Source organism: Schistocerca nitens, chromosome 3 (assembly GCF_023898315.1).
Source record: "Schistocerca nitens isolate TAMUIC-IGC-003100 chromosome 3, iqSchNite1.1, whole genome shotgun sequence".
Lineage (NCBI taxonomy): Eukaryota > Metazoa > Arthropoda > Insecta > Orthoptera > Acrididae > Schistocerca > Schistocerca nitens.
Window position 1 is genome coordinate 423,467,810 of NC_064616.1, and position 25,158 is coordinate 423,492,967.

The following is a 25,158-nucleotide window of genomic DNA, read 5'->3' on the forward strand; positions in this document are numbered from 1 at the left end:
TGATTAATAATCACATAGCGGAATGGAGGCATGAAATGTCATTAAATCTACACTTTTATTTTATCATATATCTAAAAACAAAGATTATGTAACTTACCAAACGAAAGTGTTGGTACGTTGATAGAGACAATAACAAACACAAACACACACATACAAAATTCAAGCTTTCGCAACCCACGGTTGCTTCATCAGGAAAGAGGAAAGGAGAGGGAAAGATGAAAAGGATGTGGGTTTTAAGGGAGAGGGTAAGGAGTCATTCCAATCCCGAGAGTGGAAAGACTTACCTTAGGGGGGAAAAAGGACAGGTATACACTCGCACTTTTATTTTATCATCATTAATGTTGCCAAAAGCATGAAGAAACAGGAATGAATCTTACAACAATGAGTTATTACAGTATAGTAGGAAAAAATTGGGAAGATATGATTACAAATTTTTTAAGAACAGTTACTGACCTGGAAGGAATTTATATCTTTTGTCGTTTTCAATTTGGCTAACTGTTCATCATAACGTGCAAAAGTTTGTGCTCGCTTGTCTTGGTAAGCTAAAACTTTTTCACAGTAACCAGCAACTCTCATCCGAGTTTCGCTCACTTCATCCTATGACATAAATTTCAAATTTAGATTGCACAACTAAAGAAGTTACAGTAATAAATAAAGCAAAACACACATACACACACCAAAGAATGTAAATTAATTTATGCCATGTGCATCAGAGCTCAATGAACTGAGCTCACAGGTTTCAGCAATTTTTTATAGACTGGAAGCAGCTCTTGTAAAAATAATGAAGCGGAAATGGTATGCTAACAGGTACAAATATTACACTGACAATTTCACACAATTTTTTGTTTGAAAAGCTTACCATTTAGTACTGTAAAGTAGTCTTGTCTCAACATGAAATTTAAAAACACTATTTCACAAAAATTACTTCAAAGACTTTACAACTTTGACACACACACACACACACACACACACACACACACACACACACACACAGTGTGTAAGTAATGACAACGGTTAGTAGCACCTGACAATGCAAAAGGCCCAATAAAACTTCATTAAATAATAGAAAACAATACAGAAATTTTGGATTTTGCTGCGCAAAAATGCAGCCAAAACAACTGTTATACTGTGACAAGTTTTTTGACATCTTCCACATCTCTATTCATCAGGGCACAGCCACATTATACACGGCCATCAGCTAACATTTCTCTGTTCTGGATTTGGACAAAATTTAAACCTCCAATTTACTCAGAGTACTGTTATCACAGGATTACCTATGTGTAAGTATGACCAGAGGGAAGCTCTATAATTACAAAATATGCATGATTTTGCACTTCTTCTTGATATGCACTCATATCTGTTACTTATTATTCACACATTTAACTTTCAACATGACAGCTCAAACAACAAGGTGTTAACACAGAAAATTTGTTACCCTCAAGTGGTACCTAACACCATAAGGAATAAAAGTGTTAGTTTATTCAAAATGATGAATTTTGTATTTGTACAACTTCTCAGGAAGGATTATATTCTCTTCATTAATAAATACACTATAGATGTCCACTTTCATCACACGGTTGTCCAAAGAAATCACAAGCCAAAATGTGTGAAGAATGTTTGCTGCACCATTGACATCACATGTCACAACATGCACACCATAGATTGACTGTACACATGTAACACGTGATGAGAAAGGGACCCTGATGAATAATTTCCCTGTTTGTACTTTGTAGCTATAAGGAACACTAATAAATGTAGAAATGGAGGCCAAAACAGCTTATGCTGCTGTTACATATATCTCCAAATCACAATGTAATCCCTTTCATTTTCTGTTTAAGAACACACTTCCAAAATATTTGCTCTGAAAATTTTATCACTTGAATATTTATACATGTTGATGACTTTGTTACACAATTAGCAAAATAATTATATACTCCAAATATTAGCAATATCTTGTTCCTTTGTTTATCTTTACTTTGATTTACTACTTTAAAAACCAAACAAGGAATGAACTAATGTAAATAATTCTGAAGCTCACACTCAGCTGTGCTGCATGTTCGAATAGTAAGAATACACCCCAACACTTCCATAATGCAAGAACAGAGTGTGAGTTAATATACCACTGTTAAGACATAAAATGTCAAATAGTTAACTCAATGCACAATTAAACTATGAAATTTGAAGCCCTAACCCACACTACACAGCCAAAAAAGATCCAGATCATCATCATATCGTGTAACTTCCTAAATTTTAAAATCTTACCTTTGAAATGGAGAAGTCTATTCTTACGTAAATGATCACCATCAGAAACAGAAGGTAAAATGCCACAATTACAAGAAGAGGTTCCTGCAGCATGAATATACGTGGGAATCTGTACTGGAGCTGGAAACAACAACACCGATTAGGGCCACACAAATGAAGCAAGCTTTGCATTAACATTAATGTAGACTTAATTTTTTTTTCCGGCATTCCTGTCAGTCCAAATATCGTGCAGTGTTGGCAAATGACATTAGAGGGGGAAAACACCACTCTAGTTCAATAGGGAAACAGGAAAAATGAAAATGGGAGGAAGGCTGGGACATCCATGTGATAAAGAAAAGGAAAATTCACTCCTTGACTTACTATAAATGCATGGTATTAGGATGGAGTGGGATTCAAATCCCATAGGTCCAATTAAGGTGTCAAAAATCAATAGTTCAAAGATTACACATAACCCTCAATGAAATCACAGTGTCCCTATGAAAGCCAGAAAGGCAGGAAAAAGGGGCCAGGAAACATACTATTCAAGAAACTGAATATGTTGGGTTGATCTGTGCTGGGAAAAAAATGTATGTCTTTCACACTAAAGATGGTTTCATGTGCAAAATTTCATTCATCTTTGGAATAGATGACTTATAGCAGTTCACAGAGCTATTTCTGTTATCCAAGCATTTGCCAGTTCTGCCTCAAGTATCCTTGCACTACAAAGTACAATGAATTTTATCACTGGAGAACTACAAGACCAGCAAAAATATGGGAATAAATGTTCTACATATAATTTGTGTCCAATAAAATTAACGCTAACCTTGAAATCCTGAATATGATTTTCTACTAAATTTTTCTTCCGCCACATAATTACTGGTCTCCCGTTTGTATCCAGATAGGTAAAGTGGTGGGAATCTGGCATAGTTTCTACGGGATATGGAGTGTATTTTTCAATATTATGTGATCCTTCAGGTAGTATGACCTTGGTTGTCACTTCATCCACAATCATATCATCAAAAACATGGTCTATAAAACGCATTTTCAGCAAATAGTCATCTCCTGAAATTAGAAATTAAAATATATTTTTTCATCAGCACAGTTATCAGTTAGTAATAAGATGTAAACACTTCGCAAAAATAATTATGCTATGAAAAATGAATGTTGGCATATTTTTAAAATTAATTTTTTGTGTGGATCCACAGACCCAACATGTTTTGAGAATGAAAAAGTGGCCCAAGTAGGGTATACATCATATTTCTGTGCAAATGTGGCACAAAAACAGTACAATAGTGTACATGATTACTTCCGTTAGCTGAGACAGACAGACTAGGTACAGCTGTTGTAGTATGACCAAAGATGTTTAGAATCCCATCTGTGCATGACCGATAACATTAAGCACTACTAGTGCAATATTCACTGACATTATGTTTGTTATTCTATCTTATTAAAAGCAGAGGACCAAAACTCATACATCGTATGTCATGCCACATGTAATATCAGAAACCACAAAACAAAGTATGAATTACAAAAGAGTATATCAGTCTATAAAATAAAACAATAGAGATGCATAAAAAATTGTGTCATGTGTTACATTAGAACCAGTGATAAATTATATGTCACGGTATCTTTTATGGAGTGTTATAATAAAGCTGGAAAACCAAAGTTGGATTACACCACGTCCGTACAGTTATTCCAACAATATATTACAGTACAGATGTTGGAACCTATACGTGTTATGTGAAGGAAAAGGACCTACTTTGGATTGCCTGTATGGGTCATCTAAATTACTGTACAACTTGATGCAAAATGGAAGTAGAAGTTACAGGAAAATAGCCTCATTTAGAGCTCATACATCAGGTCTCGTGTACACATACAGGTGTAACATTATTTTCATGTTAAAAGCACTAAAAACATGCCCGACTTTCTCATGGGGCATATTAGTCAGACCAAAAACTAAAATTTTCATAAGCAAATTATTAACAGGATGAACAGAATACTTTAAACCAACATAAACATTCATGCATTATACACTAAGTTGAAGTTCTAGTACATCATACATACATAAAATATCCAAATTCCACATACCATATTTACCCAATTATAAGACTAAATTTTTTCCAATACCTGTCATTCGAAAAATATCGAGTCATCTTATATTCGCAGATTGCTGGGGTCAAAGTTTTTACATTGTTTAATAATTTAATATTGGGGTCACCTTACATTTACTGATAAAGCTTTGGCTATTGAGGTTTTGTACAAATTTACTTTGAACAATCCCAAAGGGTAGGGCATATCAAACAATACTTATGTTTGAACAGATTCTAGATTCCACACTACACCGAAGTGCTTGATACAGTATCGACCTTGCTCGATTAATCATGTGACATTTGACTTGCTACACTAGTGCAAGAGATACACGAGAAACTATGAACTATATAGCCAATGCTACAATAAAAAAACTCTGCTTAAAAATTGACAATTTTGTAAAACACAAGAGGAAATAACATTAAATTTTACCAACTTACAAACTTTAATTGTATTTGAACAGGTTTGCGATAGTTCTCATACATGTATGGATACTGCATACATAAATTTATACTGTTTTTTAAGTAAAGGTAACAATCACAGACAAAAATCTTATCATTCAAAAATCATTACTTGATTCTGAGCCCATGAAAATATTTTATTTGGTTATGAGAAACTAACAAGGGTTGACAAACCAGAATTTCAGTCACTGTACATGTATTAGAGAACCGGAGAAAATTGTTAACAACTTTGTATCTGCTTTAGGACAATATGACACTGAGATGAAATGAGAAGGAAAAATTAACACAGAATGAAATGTCTAGCAAATGAAATAAATCATATTAAACTGACTGTCACTGTTGTCACAAGAACAGATTACAGTGGGAAGACCTGTTATGGAGATAGTACCAACAGACATTACTAGATTGCAGGACGATCTAAACTTTGATAATTGGATTGAATAGTGACTGCAATCTTTTATTTATGTATTAGTTGCTGTTTGCACATATGACCTGCAACCTAGAAGACATTTCTGTCCATGTTTCACTGTTGCTCAAGCACAGTGCCACAGAAAGTTAGAGAGATAACGGAGACCCAGCTTGACCGAAAGCTACTATCCATGTGGGGATGGGAATGTTGAGCAGGCAGAAATTTCTTCGTGCAGCCAACCATGAAAATATATACTGCTTACTTTGGCTTTTTATGAATGTATACCACATTTAAACTGCATTTTGCCTGAATCCATTTGCACTCGGAATTGAACTGACTTCAAATTTGGGCAAATCTCAACAATAGCATATATGTTGGCAGGAGAAGCAAAAAAGTCTAGATGGTGCCAGTGGCTTACTTATGTGTTTCGCACAGCAACGTTGTTGACACTCACTATGAAATATGACAGCGACAACTGGGAATATGTCAGCTGCTGGTTCCACACAGCCAATGGAAGAGTGGTGGGCAGACGATATGTTTCAAAGTAAGACACATCGTAATGTTCTCATGTCAGTATAGAAGTGAAATTCGCTATGTGTGTAAAAAACGGCTGTGTTCTTGGGTCCCACAGTAACCGCAACCTCAGAAATTACAACATATTTAGAAGAAATAGCCAAATATTTGTGAGAATGGAGAAATTAGTTCCACAGCTGTCCTGTTAGGATGAGGATTAAAAATAGTGTCACCACAGACAAGAGACTAAGTACACAAGAAAGACAGTGAAGATAAAAATTAATTTAACAATTTCTTTTGTTCACTTTATTTCTCCTTGTATTATCAAAATGTAGACAACCAATAAATGGCTTAAATTTAGAAGAGATGTAATGTTAGCTTTTTAGACAGATCCCATACACCACAGAAGTTTGTAAATCTAATTAGTCAGAAGACGTTAAAAAATAAATTTTTCTCAAAGAAGGAGATGGGGGGAGAGGGGGGGCTGTCTTATACTCAGGTAAATATGGTAACACTTATATGGTGCTATAGTGCTGTAAGAAAGAAAATGCACAAATCTTTCTAATGCACGGTCGAACACCTGTTTCTAATGCATGAAGCGCACAGTTCTTTTCCCCCCCTACCAAATCTATAATATTGATGGTTTTCAGCTCTGGAACATCTCTTTCATTATAGATAATTTAGCCACACACAATACCTGTACTTTAATATTATCATCATCTTAAATGTACAGGGTTCCTTCACCTGTGACTATAATCCCACCTTCCCTAAACATTTATTCAATTCATTTATTTTTCAGATCATCAAGAACTTTGAATTGTGTAGTACTTTTACGTCTATAGCCCTGGACAATTATTCACTTGGTTCACAGACTTTAATGATCTGTGATTTCCATATAAAATACTGTAACTTCTGTAAGCTCATAATGTTATCTTACTATCTAAATTTAGCTAGGTTATTTTACCTGTATTATAACACTGCCTCTCCTCATGAATTTAGCTATTTTGTAGCTGTTATATATATGTGAATTACTTATGTAAAAGTAAAGGCGCCCAGAAGTTAAAATACTAAAATAATAATGCAGGCAAAATAACACAGCTAAGTTGAGGCAGTAAAATAACATTACAAGCTGACGTTAAGTTACAGTATTGTATATGGAAATCACAGTTCTTTTAAGTCTATGAACCAAATGAATAATTGAGGAATAGTGGACATTTTAATCCCAGAAAAAAACAGTATAGGTAAGTTTATACTATAATCTTAATAAAAGTCTGGGCCTATAGATGTAAAAGTATTATACAATTCACAGTTCTTAAAGATTAGAAAATTAATAAATTTAATAAATATTTGGGGAAGACGGGATTATAGTTACAGGTGAAGGGATCCAGTACATTAAGATAATGATGTTACTGTGTGTGTGTGTGTGTGTGTGTGTGTGTGTGTGTGTAGGATTGGGGGTGGTAGGAGGGAGTGAAAGGGGTGAACATTGGGGGATGTTCCAGAATTGATAGTCATCAATATTATAGATTTGACAGAACTGTGTAATAGTTGTGTAAATTTGAGAAGTATTCAATAAAGTGAAATATAATGTATCACTGGTTGAAATATACCACATGACATATTTGTGCTAATTCCTATTGTTTTATTTCATAGACTGACTGGCACATCTCATTAAAAGACCTGACATAATCTTCTGTAATTCAGACTTTGTACCACAATTTTGTATGTAAATGTGGTGGAGCACACTATGTATGAGTTTCAGTCCTCTGTTTTTAATAAAATAGCACATGTGAGAATAACAAACATAATATGCCAGTGAGTAATGCACCAGTAGCCTGCTTAATGTTATTGATCCTCCACAGACAGGATTCTTAACCTTTTTGGTCATACCATAACAACTGTACCTATACTATGATATGGCAGCTTTCTGTTTCGGCTAATGGACGTAATCATGTACACTATTGTACTGTTCTTGTGCCACATGCACACAAAAATATGATGTATGCCTGTCCACATGTATCAGCAACACACAGAATGTGAAATGAAGCATAAAGCTTAAAATATGTAAGTAATTTGGGTTAAGAAGTAGATGTATATATGAGAGCTTGTAGACAATTTATGTACAAACCAATGTCTCCATTTCTGAACATATTAACAGGTGCCTGAAAATGACCCACAGTTGAAATTAGCCAACTGCATGACCAATAAACAGATTACAGCCTACTTCGACCATGTTTTCATTCTCAAAAGATTGTTGGCAAACTTTAGCCTATACAATGTCAGATGTTGATGTAACGATTATTTAAAATACACATTTACTAATAATTTAAATATTATCAAAATGGTTCAAATGGCTCTGAGCACTATGGGACTTAACATCTATGGTCATCAGTCCCCTAGAACTTAGAACTACTTAAACCTAACTAACCTAAGGACATCACACAACACCCAGCCATCACGAGGCAGAGAAAATCCCTGACCCCGCCGGGAATCGAACCCGGGAACCCGGGCGCGTGAAGCGAGAACGCTACCGCACGACCACGAGATGCGGGCTAAATATTATCAACACAGCTCACATTCTAATCAGTAGTTTCTCTAATAGTACAAATCCACTGTTTATGTAAGTTATGACAAAAATTTGTTCACCAATTTGCTTTATTAGATTTAGTTCGTTGATTTTGTAAACATGACAAAGCCAATTTTTGAAGATACATTAATATCTTTTGCTTACTACTACGGAAGAGAATATGAAAGCTATACAAAAATTTGAATTGTTCCTTAAAAAAGGTAAAAAGATTGTTGGTCAGGTGTTAAGGGACAAAACAGCAAGGCCATCAGTCGCTAAGTCATGAGGTAGTTTGTCTGGAGTTAATGATGACTGCCAGAAACTTGGTCAAATTATGAAGGTATGTAAGAGTAATAAAACTGAGATCTTGAAAGCTGAGATGTAATTTAAAGATAAGTAAAAGTGTATCAGCCAGGCTGGCACATATGTCAGAGCAAGCGAGGGGCCTTTTAAGGCTCATCTGTGGCATGAGCAACAGGTCTCCTAGCCAGGAGATTCGTAATAGTATAGATGAAAAGGCTTAAAAAGATAATGAGTGTGTAAGTTGGACCAACAATAAAATAATATGGTGAGAGAAATAATCAGGTCACTGGGCGGGTAGAGCCATGCGAGTGTCCCCGGGGCTCTGCATTGGAATGGGGACAATCCCTACCACAACTGCCCCACTCCCAATCCATTATAGCTAAAGTGTTAAAGAGGGAACAGCAACCACTATTCATTGGCGTGCTAACCTTAAAACAGAAAACAGGGTGCAGCAGAAAAAGGGCTAACCACATCAAAAGGCAATTAAAACAGAGTAAAAGTGGGATGACCAAGCAAGCTGGCAAAAGAGATAGGGCTAAGGATCCACCAGGTCCTGTATGCACTGGACGTTGTCTCTATTATATTTGAGAAGAAAAACAGCTGTCATTGAGAAAAGAGAGAACCAGTTCAACTGCCATGAATTGTCTGCCACCATTAGAGGCAAAGAATCCAGAAGATCATGATTAGCATGGAGAGCCAAGAGGTGTGTGTGTGTGTGTGTGTGTGTGTGGACACGCGCATGCGCGCGTTGGGGAGGGGGGGGGGCATTCCACCAGGATGTAGGGTTCCATAACATGAAGGTGGCTCATTACATAAAAAACTATGGGTTAACTTGGTATGACTGATATGGAGGCAACATAGGATAGTGGTTTTCTTCTGGTAGGGATAGAAAGAGATGTAATGCAGCAGTAGTGTCCTTGTTAGAGTGGAGTTTATTAGATGGGGCAGTAGCCCACCTGTTATTCTATCTCCATGGAAGGAGAGGTCTTATTTGCACCTGGGTCCATAAAAGCAAATGATGTGTGAGTAATCCCTCGCCTAGTCAAATGATCGGCCAGTTCATTCCCTGAGATATTTACAAAACCTGGGAAAAAGGGGAAGACAACAGACAAGGCAGTACAACAAAGATCAGAGAGACGGTCATAAGTAGCAGATATCACAGGGTGAAGAGTAACCTCGATCAAAAGTCCGGAAATACTTAGTGAGTCACAACAACTTAAATCACAGTTGAAGGATGCCTTTTTAATAAAACACAGGGCTCTACTAACAGTTATCAGTTCTATCATAAAAACACTACACATTCCCATAAATAAATGTTGTTTCCGACTGCCGGGAGATGTACATGCATATTCTGTCCTATCCACAATTTTTGAACCATCAGTGTAAATAACACCAGTGCCACGATACTAAAGAAGAACCGAGAGGAACAGAAGGTGGAAGGTCATTGGGCCAACTGAAATTTCACAATCTTGAAATAGAGTGGTCCTAATTCATGTTCTGAGTACTAACCAAGGAGTGATATGGAGAAAAACACGGAAAGCACATTCTAAGCAGATCAGGCAGAGGTCTCGCAGAGGGCCTCAGGGTTCATTCCAACATCCCACCTGAGGGAGGGTATGACAGTATCAAAGTCCCTTGTATTAAAAAAGAATTTGATGAGTAGAATGATTGTGTATGGGAACAAAAGTTTGTACTGTTGGAACTGAAGACAGAAGTTCCTTGCTTCAGCAAAAAGAGACCATCTATGAAAGTAGTCCAGAAATTTCCAGTGGCCAGAGTTACTCCACTATGATGGACTGCGTGCAACAGTTTCAAAGCTAAAGGTACCACTGAGCTGTAAACATGTCCCCTATAGTCCAATCCGGACAAGACCAGGGACTGGTAAACATGGAGGGTAAGGTGGGTCATCTGCTTCCAACGAAGTGTGGCCGAGAAAGCAGAGAGTATTAACCTTTTGCATGCAGCTAGTCTTTAGTTGAAGAATATTACACGGTCATGTTTGCTTTTTATCCAAGAGGAGTCCCAAAAATTGGGTCTCTAGAACAACATCCAAAACAGCATATTGTACCCAAGTAGAGTTCTGGATCAGAATGGACTGCAGTATGATGATAGAAACATGAATCGCGTTTTCACAGGAGTGAACTGTAAGCTATGGGAAAGGGTCTAACGGAAGACCTTCAGATGGTGCCTTGGAGCCAGTGTTCAGCTAAGGTGACAGATTGGGAGCTACATCACAAGCAAAAGTCGTTGACCTACAGAGCGGGGGCAACCAGTGGTGCGACAGAGGTCACTAGCCCACTGATGGTACGAGGAAGATAGTAGCATTCAGCATGGACCCCTGAAGGACACCATTCCATTCAGCCAGTGAGGAGTTGAATGATGTATCAACTCTAACCTCAAACAACCAATGGGATAAAAATGGATGAATAAAAATCTGTAGATAGCCCCAGTTATGGAGGATAAGCAAATTGTGATGGAATCAAGAGGTGATGGTGCCTTATGCAGGTCATAAAAGACTGCAACAAGATGTTTAGAAAAAGCCTGTCACCCTGCTATTTCCAACCGAACCAGATGGTTAGTTGTGGATCATCCTCCCAGTAGAGCTGATAGGGGGACAAAATGCTCCTCAATTCGAGAACCCTGCATAATCAGTGGACTAAACCTTTCAGGCATATTGTAGAGCACATTGATAAGGTAACTGGTCTGCAGCTGTTGACAGATGGGTTTTTGGCTGGTTTAAGGATTAGAATGATAATACTTTCTTGTAACTGCGAAGCGAAAATACATTCTAGCCAAATACAGTTGGGTAGATGGAGTTTTTGAATAACATTCACAAGTTGGATCGTATGATTATGAATCAAATCAGGGCCAGGAGCGATATAGTAGGACGAGTCAAGAGCTTAGATCATCACTCTGAGGGTATCCTGGTTAGGTGTGCAGGGGCCAGCAGGACAGGTCACACCCCAGGATCACTGTCTTTCACTGGTTGTGGTTTAACAACATCAGTTTAGAGTCTGATGGTGTTGGGGAATATGGTGCCTCTGGGATCACCTGAGTAGCCTTCTCCAGAGATATCTTCTTTTTCTCTTTCAAAAATTTTGGCAGTTGAAGTTTGGGGTGTGGGTGTTGGAACAGAAGAAGGGAGAGAGCAGCCCTGAGACCCACAGTCCATGTCTCCTTCAGTCACTGGTTAGTGTTGGGTTGCTGAACTGCAAGTTTACAGTGAGAGAGTTCCCAAAAGGAGTCGGGGGGAGGGGGAAGGGGAGAGGGAGAGGGAGAGGGAGAGGGAGAGGGAGAGGGAGAGGGAGAGGGAGAGGGGGGGGGCAGCAAACATGAACCCACAAACATTGCTTGTTGCTTGATAAGCAAAATTTCTTGAAACACAGCACAAAACATTGTTTTAGCTTCATGTGATGCATATCTATGAAATACTACAGTAATTTCAACAGAATTGTACATTAAAATTTAAACCTAAAATTTAAAAAGGAAAATGAACTCAACATTAGAATTAAACAATCCAGATGCTAAATTAAAAAAAAAATGGTTCTTTAGTTGTTTATGAGTATCATAAGCTGAACAGAATGCAGATGATGTATAAAGCTATTAAGGAATTCACATTCAGTGTGAGTGACATGGATTTTCTTTAAAGCACTGTCAATAGTAAGATTATTATCAACAGAGCTCACTAAGGTAGGAAGAAAAAGAAATGGCGAGACAGTGGCCTTGGATAAGGAACTATCATATGGTACACCTACATAAAAATAATCAGGCCAGCATTAGCAACACAGAATTCCCTTATATAAGACTATAGGCATTATTGCAGTATCACTGCAAAACCACTGCAATGAAATTCATTTCTAGAGTGACTGCTAATATCAAGCAGCCCTTACAATCAGTAAAAGATGTATAATGTGGCATTTTAACAGCATGTTATTCAGAGTAATATTTAGGTACCTGAGTTGTATAAATACTCATAGCTTGGCACATTATAGCCAATCGTGTAATGTGTCTTCCATCCTCCAAATAGTGGGAACCTTGGCCTGAGATCAAGTTCCACTGAGTCACTCAATACTTTCATGTGGGATGTTGAAATGTTTCCAATTTCATCCCGATAGTATGCATCTGTTGCAGCAGCAGGAAGAATAGTCTGAAATGATAATTTTTTACTTTGAGGAAGAATTGGCATTCACCCAAAGAAGCTTACTTTTAAAGAAAATTAAAATTATTGTGTGTGTCACCATATCTGAGAAATTTTACATTTACAACCATTTTACTGAACTGTTGTTTCATACATACTTCTGTTTGTGACAGAAATGAAGTATCTAGTTATAACACATGGCAACAATTACTTGTGGAGTAGTGTTGAAGCATACAAATTTAAAAGCACATATGAAATTCTATTTCTTTAAAAAATTTCTTAAGATTTATTGCTAATGATAAGATTCTAGTATTAGTACCTCAGACATGATAGCTAATCTGAAAAGAACTAAAGAAATAACAGTTTGCATCATTCTATTTACCCTGGTGAAGGAATTGCTAAAAAATTTTGAAACTACAGATTCAGTCACAATTTAAATAGTGAGTGGAAGTGTGAGCAGTGCAAATTTATATCCCCCAAATCATTACATTCTTTTTCCTCACTCAGATGTCATTTTATTTCCAAAAAGGAACTATCATCTCTAACCTGCATAATTTTTAAAACAAGCAATATGTACAACACCATATAGAAACGCAGAAGTACTGTTAAAAATGCCTATATCTGTAAGTAACACAGACAACACTGACAACCAGTATAACATTTCACTCCTGGAGATATTTGAAATAATCCTAGTTTCACAATATAATCTCTACAATCCTTCTGTCCAGGTGTAAATCACTAGAACAAAAATGCATATCAAAATAGTTCCAGATTCTATCATTCCTTTCAGTATTATCTCATTCAGTTAGTTGCCACCACATCTGCAAAGGCTACATTAATGCTTGATGCCTTGGTATGCTTAGGTATTATCAGGTGGACTATTTTTAAGATAGGTTTGAAGGTCCTGCCTAATGCTTCAAAATGTACTCCAACAACAAATTAATAATAAATAATACATAACAGTTGTTAATGCATTTATATGTCTGGCCAATAAATGTTTATCACGTATGAATGTACATACTGCAAATAAAGCCCTGAAATGTTGAATGTGCCGTAAGTATACACTACCAGAGACACTGTCACCGTGTCTCGCATAGTACAGTCAATAGGCTAAATACTATCACTTTCATAGTACCCTTTGGTGGTGATTTATGTTGTTATTGTCACATTGAGGATTTTTCTACATACATGATGATGCTTACAGGTGCAATAGATTCAGAAATACAGATGTTCTGTCAGTTTACAGACATCAAGTAGAACACTGTAATCTCTCTTTGAATTCAGCTATCCTACTTTTATCCTCCTCTAAATCCACATCTGTACTCTGCAAGGTACCTTACAATGTGAGGTGATGGATACATCTACATCTCCACTCTGCAAACCACTGAAGTGCATGGCAGAGAGTACATCCCACTGTACCAGTTATTAGCTTTTTGATGTATGGAGTAAAGGAAGAATGACAGCATAAATACCTCTGAGAGTGCTATAATTAACCTGATCTTGTTCTCATGATACTTACAGGAGCAATATGTATGCGATTTTTGTATATTCCTAGATCCATCATCTCAGTGAGTGGCTGACACAATATTACATCACTTGTGGGAAATGGGGATGTGTGGCAAACTTAATATTACATCACACCAGTTTTTATGATTTTGCGCTGTGTCAACCGTATGTCAGGTCTGCAGACTTCATAGTTTTTGAAACCTTTGTTATCGTCTCTTGTTTCGCAGGTATTAGCTGACATTTAAGTTCTCTCTGTTTCATGTGTTTTGTGCGCTTTTGTATTGATTTTGTGTTCAAAATGTGCAGTGAAGAAGAGAAATGTCTAGAGCGAATGATTTACAGAGTCCTTCACAAGTTTGCAAAAGATGAGAAAAAAATATTTAATGATGATCCAGATCACAAACCTATCATTATTTTCACAGTTTATTGTTATGAAGGGTTTTCCTACCGTTACACCAGGAAATCAATCCAAGCATATGATTCCAGTGACTGTAATGTTGAACTGTGTATCTGTCCATGTCTCAATTTATATCACACTGTGCTCCACTATAAATGCTAAATTTTGCTTTGTTCTTGTGTTCTGTGTGTTTCTTTAGATTTGAATTGGCTCTAAAAGAAATTTAAACAGAAAGATCACTTGGTTGGTTACCAGGGAATGTACCTGAATACCAGAATTCTTTTTCAATTTCTTTCTATAATAATTACTATTAACCCTCTAACAATAAGGTTGGGGTTGGATCTGACCCCAGCAAGTCTGTTTTGACAAACTGCCTATTGGCTTCTGTTTCGGGTTCTTCGGCCGACGTTCATGAACGTCGGCCGAAGAACCCGAAACAGAAGCCAATAGGCAGTTTGTCAACAAGTGGCCACGAAAGCCTCAACAAGTCTGTTTTGGTTATAACTCCCCATTCCCTTTTCTGAGAGCACTGTGGTTCCAGCTACCCTACCAGCCAGTCGTCCCAAGAACGCTGAGGAGGCCACATCAGTCTGGCGAGTGACCTGCAGCTACCCTCTCTATCCGAAACCTCGGGTTGGATCCGACCCCACCTTGCTGTTTACGTCACACTTATTAGTTTCTTATGTGGGGAGGATTCAACCCCATATTGATGTTTATATTACATCTATGTTTTGTTTTCTCTTCTAGTATCTTACTAAAATGGCGCATCAACTCCTTAGAACTCCTGAGGAGATATACAACGAGTTTCTCCGACAGAAGGCTGAGTCAGAGGATAGCGACAATATCGATGCACAAACCTGTTCAGAAACCAAGGACGATGTATTATCTAATACTGATGACGAGGATGATGTATTTCATTGTGCGGCAGGAGCAGTCAAGTTTGATAATTCTCAGTCAGATGCTGATGATGAGAGAAATTTTGAGCTAGGAAAAGACTTAGAGACAATATGGCCCAACAAATCCATCCATTCAAAATTTTCTAGGACACCAGCGTCAAATATTATCACTCATCTCCCTGGTCCACGTGGGGAAGCAAGGGGGGTTACTAGTGAATTGGAAATATTTTTGTTATTTATATATTAGAAAATTATAGAAAAAATTGTTTTGTACACAAATCTTGAAATCGAAAAATTTAGGCAAAAGTACAATACGGTCCAGTGGTTTCATTCACAAACAGAGAGCGTTGAAATAAAAGGGCTGATGGGCCTTCTCTTCATGCGTTGTCCTAAAAAATTCTAGGCTTAGTGTAGATGAGATGTTCTCAGCAACCTATGGACCTCCGGTATTCCATTGCACTATGTGCAAGAAAAGGTTTCCATTTCTTCTACTAGAAAACCTCCGCTTCAATGATAAAGCCACCAGAGAGGCCAGAAAAATCAACGACAAATTTGCGGCTTACAGAGAGGCGTGGAACATGTTTGAATCTAACAGTGAAAAAAATTATAGTCTATCTGAATATGTCACAGTAGATGAGACTCTACTGAGTTTTCGGGATGCCTGTCCATTCAAAACATATATCCCATCGAAACCCGACAAATATGGGTTGAAAATAATGTCACTATGCAATGCGAGGACATTCTATTTTTTGCGTGGCATTCCATACACCAGCAAGGACAACAGAATAAAAAGGAGACCTGGAGATTTGCCTTTACCTGCCCAGTATTTGCACTTGACGGAATCTATCAGGGGGTTCTAATACAAACATTACAGTGGACAATCGGTTCTCCTCACTGGAGGTGACTGATGCCCTCCACCAAAAGAAACTCACATTTGTAGGTACATTGAGGAGGAACAAACCGCAAATACCACCATCAATGCTGCTTTCTGCTCCAGTAAGCTCCACTTTCTGCTCCAGTAGGCTCTCCAACATTTATGTATCAGAACGACAAAACTTTGGTGTCATTTACCCCAAAGAAAAATAAAAAAGTTTTACTGATATTGTCTATGCACTTCTCTGGAGAGATAAATGGAAAATCAAATCAGCCTGAAATTGTGGAGTTCTACAATCTAACTAAAGGAGGGGTCGATGTATTAGATATGCTTTGCCACAGCAGGACCACAAAAAGAAAGTCAAGAAGATGGCCCATGAGGTACTTTTATGCTATTTTAGACATCGCTGCTATAAATATTTTTATCATTTACAAAAGCAATAGCAAAATGGACAGCTTTTCAAATGAGCGAGAATATCATTTCTCAAAAATCTTGCGCTCTCTTTGACAAAACCTCTTATGGAAAAGAGGTTAAATAACACACATCTTCCCTGTGAGCTCCGTTCGTCCACTGGAAAACTTTTAGAAAAAGAACCAATCGAATTACACAAGCCTACCCAAGCACAGCCACTAAAGAAAACAAGATGTGATTATTGTGACAGATCAAAAGATAGGAAGGGGAATGCTTTTTGTAGTAAGTGTAATCATTCTATATGTGGGAAGCATAAAGTTATTATATGCCCTGGCTGTAAAGAAACTGAGATGTGATAAATTGTGTCAAATATGTATTTCCAGGCTGTGTGTGATCGTTTCCAGGATAACATTATACATTTATTATTTGTTCCTATTACATTATATGCACAAAGACATTTATTATTGAGAACCCTATATTTCGAAACTGCTGACACTATAATTATTTTCTACAATTAGTAAGAGATGTTTCTCATTTAGTTCCTATTTTTAGAATTTCTAAAGCACTCAAGTTCCTAGTTGATGACTGAATCAATTGATTTTTACTATGTTTTCAATAATTTTACAGAGAATATTTCTATTAAGGTATTTTTTTGTAATCCAGTTCCTATTTTTTTCCAAGTACTTTATATTCTTACTTATTGACTATAAAAATAAAATAAAAACTTGTTGTTATAACAAATATGTGTTTAACTGATGATAAAACTTTTCCCCATTATTCATGACACTCTCCCAGGGGTCAAACAAGCCTGTGACCATTCATGCTGCCCTTTTCTGTAAATGTTCAATATCCCCATTAGTCCTATTTCATACGAGTTCCACACACTTGAGCAATATTCTAGAATGAGTCGCACAAATGATTTGTAAGCAATCTTCTTTGTAGACTGACTGCAGTTTCCTAGTATTCCACCAATAAAAGTCTGCCACCAGCTTTACCTATGACAGACTGTATCGTAGTTCCATTTCACATCCCTACAAAGTCCCCCGAATTGATTGGGGTCCTTTGGTTTGGAGCCAAGTGGAGGGTCGTCATCAACTCTGTACAGTCTAGGTTGCAGATGCCTAGACCTACGTTATTATGCGGGGATTTGTAGGATTCCCCTTTAGGGGTGCATTACACAAAGGAAGCAGCTACTCGGGTAGCAGAGTACTTGTGGAGTGCGTGAAACGGCTTTTACCATTAGACAGTAGTTTGAGGTGCTCTAATGAACACTCACCTGCCAATATGCAACAAGGGAAGACAGACAGCATTCAGAATACTTAAGACACTTCGACTGTTGAAATTTTATTTGACTGTCGAAATTTTATCAGTGAACTATCGAAGTATTCATAATAAATTTTATGCTCTCCAGGAAAGTTCCCGCACTCATTCTTGGGACCGAGAGTTGCCTGAAACCTGAGTTGGGAAGCTCCGAGAAATATGGCGAGTCATGGAACGTATATCAGAAAGACAGATTAGACGCCAAAGGATGTGGAGTGTTTATTGCAACTGACAAAAATGCTGGCTCTATTGAAGTCGAAGTTGAGTGCGACACTGACGTTATCTGGTCACGTATAACAGTTGTAGGCGAAACCACGTTAATTGTTGGATTTTTTAAGGGCCACCCAATTCCGCTGTGACAGTTCTAGAGTAATTCAAAGAAAGTTTATGGTCAGTAGCACGTAAATACCCAGATCACGCAATACTAGTTGGAGGCAACTATATCCTATCGAGTATAGACTGGGATGTCTATGGATTCACTGTGGGGTTACAGACAGACAGTCATGCAAAATACTTTGAACATGTTTTCTGAAATCTGTCTTGAGCAGATAGCTTGGCAGCCCAGACGCAATGGAAATATCTTAGACCTTGTGGTTCAAATAGGCCGGACCTTATCGACATCAATATAGAAATGGGGATTAGCAATCACAATGTCTTTATAGCAACTATGATTACAAAAGTTAATACATCAGTCAGGAAGGCCAGGAGAGTGTTTCTGCTAGACAGAGCAGATAAAACAGATAAAGCAGTTGTTAGCATCTCACTTAGACAGCAAATTGACATCACTTAGTTACAGTAAGATGGGTGTACAGGAATTATGGGCAAAGTTTAAGTGGATTGTAAATTATGGTCTGGAGAGTTATGTGCCTAGTAAGTGGATAAAGGATGGAAAAGATCAACCATGGTTTAACACTGAAATTTGGAAGATGCTGAGGAAGCAAAGGCTGTTGCACTCTCGTTTCAAAAGAGAACACACAAATGATGACAAGCTAAGATTAGTAGAGATTCGTTCATCTGTCAAAAGATCTATGTGTGAAGCAAACAACAACTACCATTGTCACACGTCAGCAAAAGATCTGACAGAGAACCTAAGAAAATTCTGGTCCTAAGTAAAATTGCTACGTGGGTCTAAGGCTTCCATTCAATCCCTTGTTGAGCAGTCTGGTGTGGCAGTTGAAGATTGCAAAACAAAAGCTGACATTTTAAATTTCATGTTCAACAAATTGTTCACACAGTAGAATCGTGTAAACATACCGTCATTTGGGCGTCAGACAGAATCCCATGTGGATGACATGGTAATAAGCATCCCTGGCATAGAGAAACAACTGAAAGATGTGAAAGCAAACAAATCACCATGTCTAGATGGAATCCCAATTCGATTTTACAAAGAGTACTCTACAGCACTGACCCTTTCCTGGCTTACATTTATCGTGAATCTCTCACCCAGCACAAAGTTCCAAGTGACTGGAAGAAAAAAGTGCAGGTTACTCCAGTATGTAAGAAGGGTAAAAGAACGGCCCCACAAAATTACAGACCAATATCCCTAACTTTGTTTTGCTGCAGGATCCTTGAACATATTCACAGCTTGAATATATCAAACTTTCTCGAGACTGAGAAGCTCATGTTCACAAGTCAGCATGCTTTTAGAAAGCAGTGCTCGTGCGAAACACAGCTTACCCTTTTCTCACATGATGTACTGTGAACTATGGCTGAGGGGCAACAGGCACATTCCATATTTCTAGATTTCTGGAAAGCATTTGACACAGTGCCCCATTGTAGGCTGTTAACAAAGGTACAAGCATATGGAATAAGTTCACAGATATGTGAGTGGCTCAGAGACTTTTTAAGTAATAGAACCCAGTCCTCGACGGCGAATGTTCATCAGAGGCAAGAGTATTGTCAGAAGTGCCCCGTGGAAGAGTGATAGGACCGCTGTTGCTCTCTATATAGATAAATGATTTGGCAGACAGGATGGGCAGCGATCTGTGGTTGTTTACTGATGATGCTGTCGTGTACAGTAAAGTGTCGAAGTTGAGTGACTGTAGGAAAATACAAGATGACTTGGACAAAACTTCTAATTGGTATGATGAATGGCAGCTAGCTCTAAATGTGGTAAAATGTAAGTTAGTAAAGATGAGTATGAAGAACAAACCTGTGATGTTCAGATACAATATTACTAGTGTCCTGCTTGACACAGTCAAGTCATTTAAATAGCTGGACATAATGTTGCAAAGCAATAGAAAATGGAATGAGCATGTGAGAACTGTGGTAAGAAAAGCAAATGGTTGACTCTGATTTATTGGGAGAATTGTAGGAAAGAGTGGTCTAACTGTAAAGTAGACCGCATATGGGATGCTGGTGCTACCTATTCTTGAGTACTGCTCAAGTGTTTGGGATCCATACTAAGTCAGATTTAAGGAAGACATTGAAGCAGTTCAGAGGTAGGCTGCTAGATTTGTTACCACTATGTTTGAACAACATGTAAGTGTTATGGAGATGCTTCGGGAACTCAAATGGGAATCCCTGGAGGGAAGACAATGTTCTTTTCGAGAAACACTACTGAGAGAATTTAGAGAACTGCCATTTGAAGCGGACAGCCACATAATTCCACTGCCGCCAACGTACATTACGAGTACGGATCAAGAGGATAACACGACGGTAACACACAAGAAATTAGGGCTGATACGGAGGCATATAGATAGTAATTTTTCCCTAACACGAAGGTAACACACAAGAAATTAGGGCTGATACGGAGGCATACAGATAGTAATTTTTCCCTCACTCTATTTGCGAGTAGAACAAGAAAGGAAATGACTAGTGGTGTACAGTGTAACCTCTGCCATGCATTGTATGGTGGCTTGCAGAGTATCTATGTAGATGTAGAAAGTGGTACACAAAAGAATCTGTACGATTTGCTGATTCCAACTGTGATTTATTGGTATTGCAGTTGTAGGATACTAAAGTTTTTCTCTTCATTTTGTAAAGTGTAGAAACTTATATTTCTGGATATTTAAAGCAAGCTGTCAGTTTTTTGAATATTTCTCTTGTGTGTTGTTCTGCAGCCTCAATAAACTGTATGAAATGTATACCAGCGTCACGACAGTCCACCATAGTAACATAATATTGTTTAAAGATTCTCACAAACTCAAAGAAATTCTAGTTGTATGTAAAGGCTGTTAGTGGCAGTAGAATCAGTGTCCCGTGTCTCAAATATAAGAATAGCATTTACAATAGAACAGCACATTGCTCAAAAATGAGCTATGCTCGAAACCAATATCAAAAAATAAACAAAAAAAGTAACTATGCGGGCTATCATTATGATAATATGCATTTCATACAAGCCTGACTGAATATCTTTGCAGCTTCTTTTAAATGGTAATTCATTATAGATAACATCAACAACATAAAAAAACCTGAGGTTAGTATTTATGTTGTCTGCAAGGTCATTAATATGCAACGTGAACAGCCAGGGTCCTAACACACTTCCCTGGGGCATTCCCGATGTTACTCCTACATCATCAGTCAATGACTCTCCATCCAGTTGTGTCCTCCCTATCAAAAAACCATTAATCCAGTTATAAATTTTGCTTGGTACCAAGTCAAACATTTTTTGGAAATCAAGAAATACTGCATCTACCTTATTGTCTTGTTCCATGGTTCTCACAAGGGAACCTCCCCATCGCACCCCCCTCAGATTTAGTTATAATTTGGCACTGTAGATAGGCCTTGAAAAACTGAACACAGATCAATCGAGAAAACAGGAAGAAGTTGTGTGAAACTATGAAAAAATAAGCAAAATATACAAACTGAGTAGTCCATGGGCAACATAGGTAATAACAAGGATAATATGAGCATAGGAGCGACGTGGTCCCGTGGTTAGTGTGAGCAGCTGCGGAGCGAAAGGTCCTTGGTTCAAATCTTCCCTCGAGTGAAAATTTTAACTTTTTTATTTTCGCAAAGTTATGATCTGTCCGTTCGTTCATTGACGTCTCTGTTCACTGTAATAAGTTTAGTGTCTGCGTTTTGCGACCGCATCGCAAAACCGTGCGATTAGTAGACGAAAGGACGTGCCTCTCCAATGGGAACCGAAAACATTTGATCTAGGAGAACACGTCTGATATATTCTATACGACACTGGTGACGGCATGTGCGTCACATGACAGGAATATGTTGTCGACCCATGTAACTTGCACACTTGGCGAATGGGTGAAAAGATTCTCCTACCTTGCCCGATTTAGGTTTTCTTGTGGATGTGATAATCACTCCCAAAAAAGTGATGAAAACATAAGAGTGTGTCACATAAACTGCAACAAATGAATGCAACAGTTTCACAGTCGCACAGTTTTCTCTGTGCTCTGTCAAAACATGTTTTTAATGTTTTCAAATTTTTCCGTGTGTAGACCGTCAAATCCTGCATATGTCCAAGCAAATCTGAACATGTCCTGGAATTTTGGAGAGCGAAGTTGATTATGTGTGAGTGCCTGAACTCTGATAATTGTCTGAAAATAAAAGTTTAAACTCTTCACTAGTGTGAAGACTTGAACCAAGGACCTCTCACTCCGCAGCTGCTCACGCTAACCACGCGACCACGGCGCTCCTGTGCTCACATCATCCTTGATATTGCCTATGTTGCCCATGGACTACTCGGTTTGTATATTTTGTTTGTTTTTTCATAGTTCCACACAACTTCTTCCTGTTTTCTCGAGTGATCTGCGTTCAGTTTTTCAAGGCCTATCCACTGTGCCAACTTATAACTAAATCTGAGGGGGGTGCGATGGGGAGGTTCCCTTGTCAGTACATCATGCAAGAAAAGTGAGAGTTGGATTTCACAAGAATGTTGTTTTCAGTATCCATGCTTGTTGGCATGGAGGTTATTCTAATCAAGATACCTCATTATAGTTGAACTCAGAATATGTTCTCTAAGATTCTACAACAAATGTATGCCAAGCATACTGGGCGCTAGTTTTGTGGATCACTTCTGTTATCCTTTTTGTAGACATGTACAACCTGTACTTGATTGCAACTACTGGGCATGGTTTTTTGTTCAACTGATCATATGTTAGATTATAGTTAAAAGAGGGGCTAACTCAGTAGCAGATACATTGCAGAACCTGATAGGGATTCCATCAAGTCCTGACGCTTTGTTCAGTTTCAATTATTTCAGCTGTTTCTCAATGCCACCAACACTACTACCTACTTCATTCATCTTTTCAGTGGCATGGCAATGATCCTGGGTTTTCCTTTGTGTACAGGAATATTTGAGAACAGAGTTAAGCATTTCTGCTTTTGCTTTTCTACCCTCAATTTCAGTTCCTGTCTCATCCGTGAGTGACTGGACACTAACTTTGCTGCCACTAACAGCCTTTACATACGACCAGAATTTCTTTAGGTTTTGGGAGGGATCTTCCAACAATATTCTGCTATGGTAGTCATTCAAGACTTCACGCATTGCTCTCTTGACAGCCAAACGTGTTTCATTCAACATCTGCCTATGCCCCACGCTTTCTTTTACAACTATGATGCAGTAGCCTCTGTTCCTTTAGAAGTTTCTTTATAGTGACTGTATAACATGGAGGGTCCCTCCCATCATGAACTGTTCTACTAGGCACATATCTATCCAGTGCATAATCTACTATTCATTAAAAAAAAAACCATAGTTCCTTTACATGCTCCTGTCCTGGGCTAAAAGTTTCGAATTCCTCACTGAGATACCTTACTATAACTTCTTAACTTATTTTACTGAACATACGTATTTTTCTACTTGATTTCGTTGCCCTCTGTATTACGGTAATCATTATTGCTACAATTGCCTCTTGGTCACTAATGCCAGTTTCAAAGTGGACATCGTCAAAGACATTATATCTATTTGGAGCCATTAGATCTAATATATTTCCAATAGGAGTAAGGTTCCAAACTATCTTTTCTAGGCAGTTTTCACAGAAGGAATTTAGTAATGTTTGACAAAATATTTTCTAATGCCCAACACTAACTCAACTGTAATTATCCCAATTGACAAATGGATGATTGAAGTCTCATCCAATGATTACAGAACAATTGGGGAACTTAGGTACAAGCAAACTGAAGGTTTCTCTAAAGTTTTGGGTATATCAGGAGGAGAGGCTGGTGGTAGTTACAAGAATCCAATTACAATTTTACACACAATCCTAATACTGAGTCTCGTACAAACAATCTGCATGCAGCTTCAATTTATGATTTTAATACTCTTGCCTGTGAGAGGACAATTCTTTGGATCTCACACTGATACATTTGGGTGTCTCCTACAGCTATCATTATCTGGACTTGATAGAAAGCCATCTTAGTGCAAAGTTAGCTACTTAGATAGTATCCTGTGATGTGCAGTTCACACCTGACCCATTCAGGAGGACCATACAACTTTTATCCCTACAGCTCAAGTCATGTCTAGGACATCACAGCCTAACTTGTCACAAAACCACTCAACTCTGAGCCAGTGGGCCTCAATCTGTACTGGGGATAATGTTGCAGATTGTGAGCTTTGTTGAAACTCTACAATCAAGGCTGGTATTCTCAACCTTCTGTCAGTCGAAATGATCCAAGTATGACCCCGGAGCCTAAACAACAGGCACTGTTCCTCCCAACATCTGCCACAATCTGCAGATGGTCTCACCCTGTTTCCTCAATGGCTGCTAGAACAACCTCTTCAACATCTTGAATGAGGTCCCTGGGCATATAGACTGAGTGCACATGGTGCACCTTCCTGCCCCTTGCTGCTATTTCCCTAAGGTGTTACTTTACTAGCTGAATGTCTGAACTGCAGATGATTAATGCACTCGCATCCTTGACAAGGGACACAGCATGTGTCACAATGGCTCACTGTCGGTTTCTGTGGAAGACAGCACCTCAAACTTGTTTAGGGGGATAGATGTAACATCTTGACTTCTCCCTGGTCTCTTGTCTCCTCTGTACAGGATGCCTATACCTACCATTGACAATGCCACTCACAATACAGTGGCTAAGTAGTGGTAGATCCTGTATTTCCTGCAGACGAGACAGTAT

At 38.1% G+C, this 25,158-nt stretch overlaps 1 protein-coding gene across 1 annotated transcript in view; it reads right to left on the minus strand.

The window, feature by feature from the left end:
- Positions 1 to 25,158, minus strand: part of LOC126248366 (dolichyl-diphosphooligosaccharide--protein glycosyltransferase subunit 1) — an 87,109-nt gene that overhangs the window by 25,025 nt on the left and 36,926 nt on the right. Inside the window, exons 5-8 of the mRNA XM_049949293.1 lie at positions 12,536 to 12,728; positions 3,065 to 3,303; positions 2,263 to 2,382; positions 454 to 597 (exon numbers count right to left, since the gene is read on the minus strand). Of these exons, the coding sequence (XP_049805250.1) occupies positions 454 to 597; positions 2,263 to 2,382; positions 3,065 to 3,303; positions 12,536 to 12,728 (696 nt within the window). The remainder of the gene's footprint in view (positions 1 to 453; positions 598 to 2,262; positions 2,383 to 3,064; positions 3,304 to 12,535; positions 12,729 to 25,158) is intronic.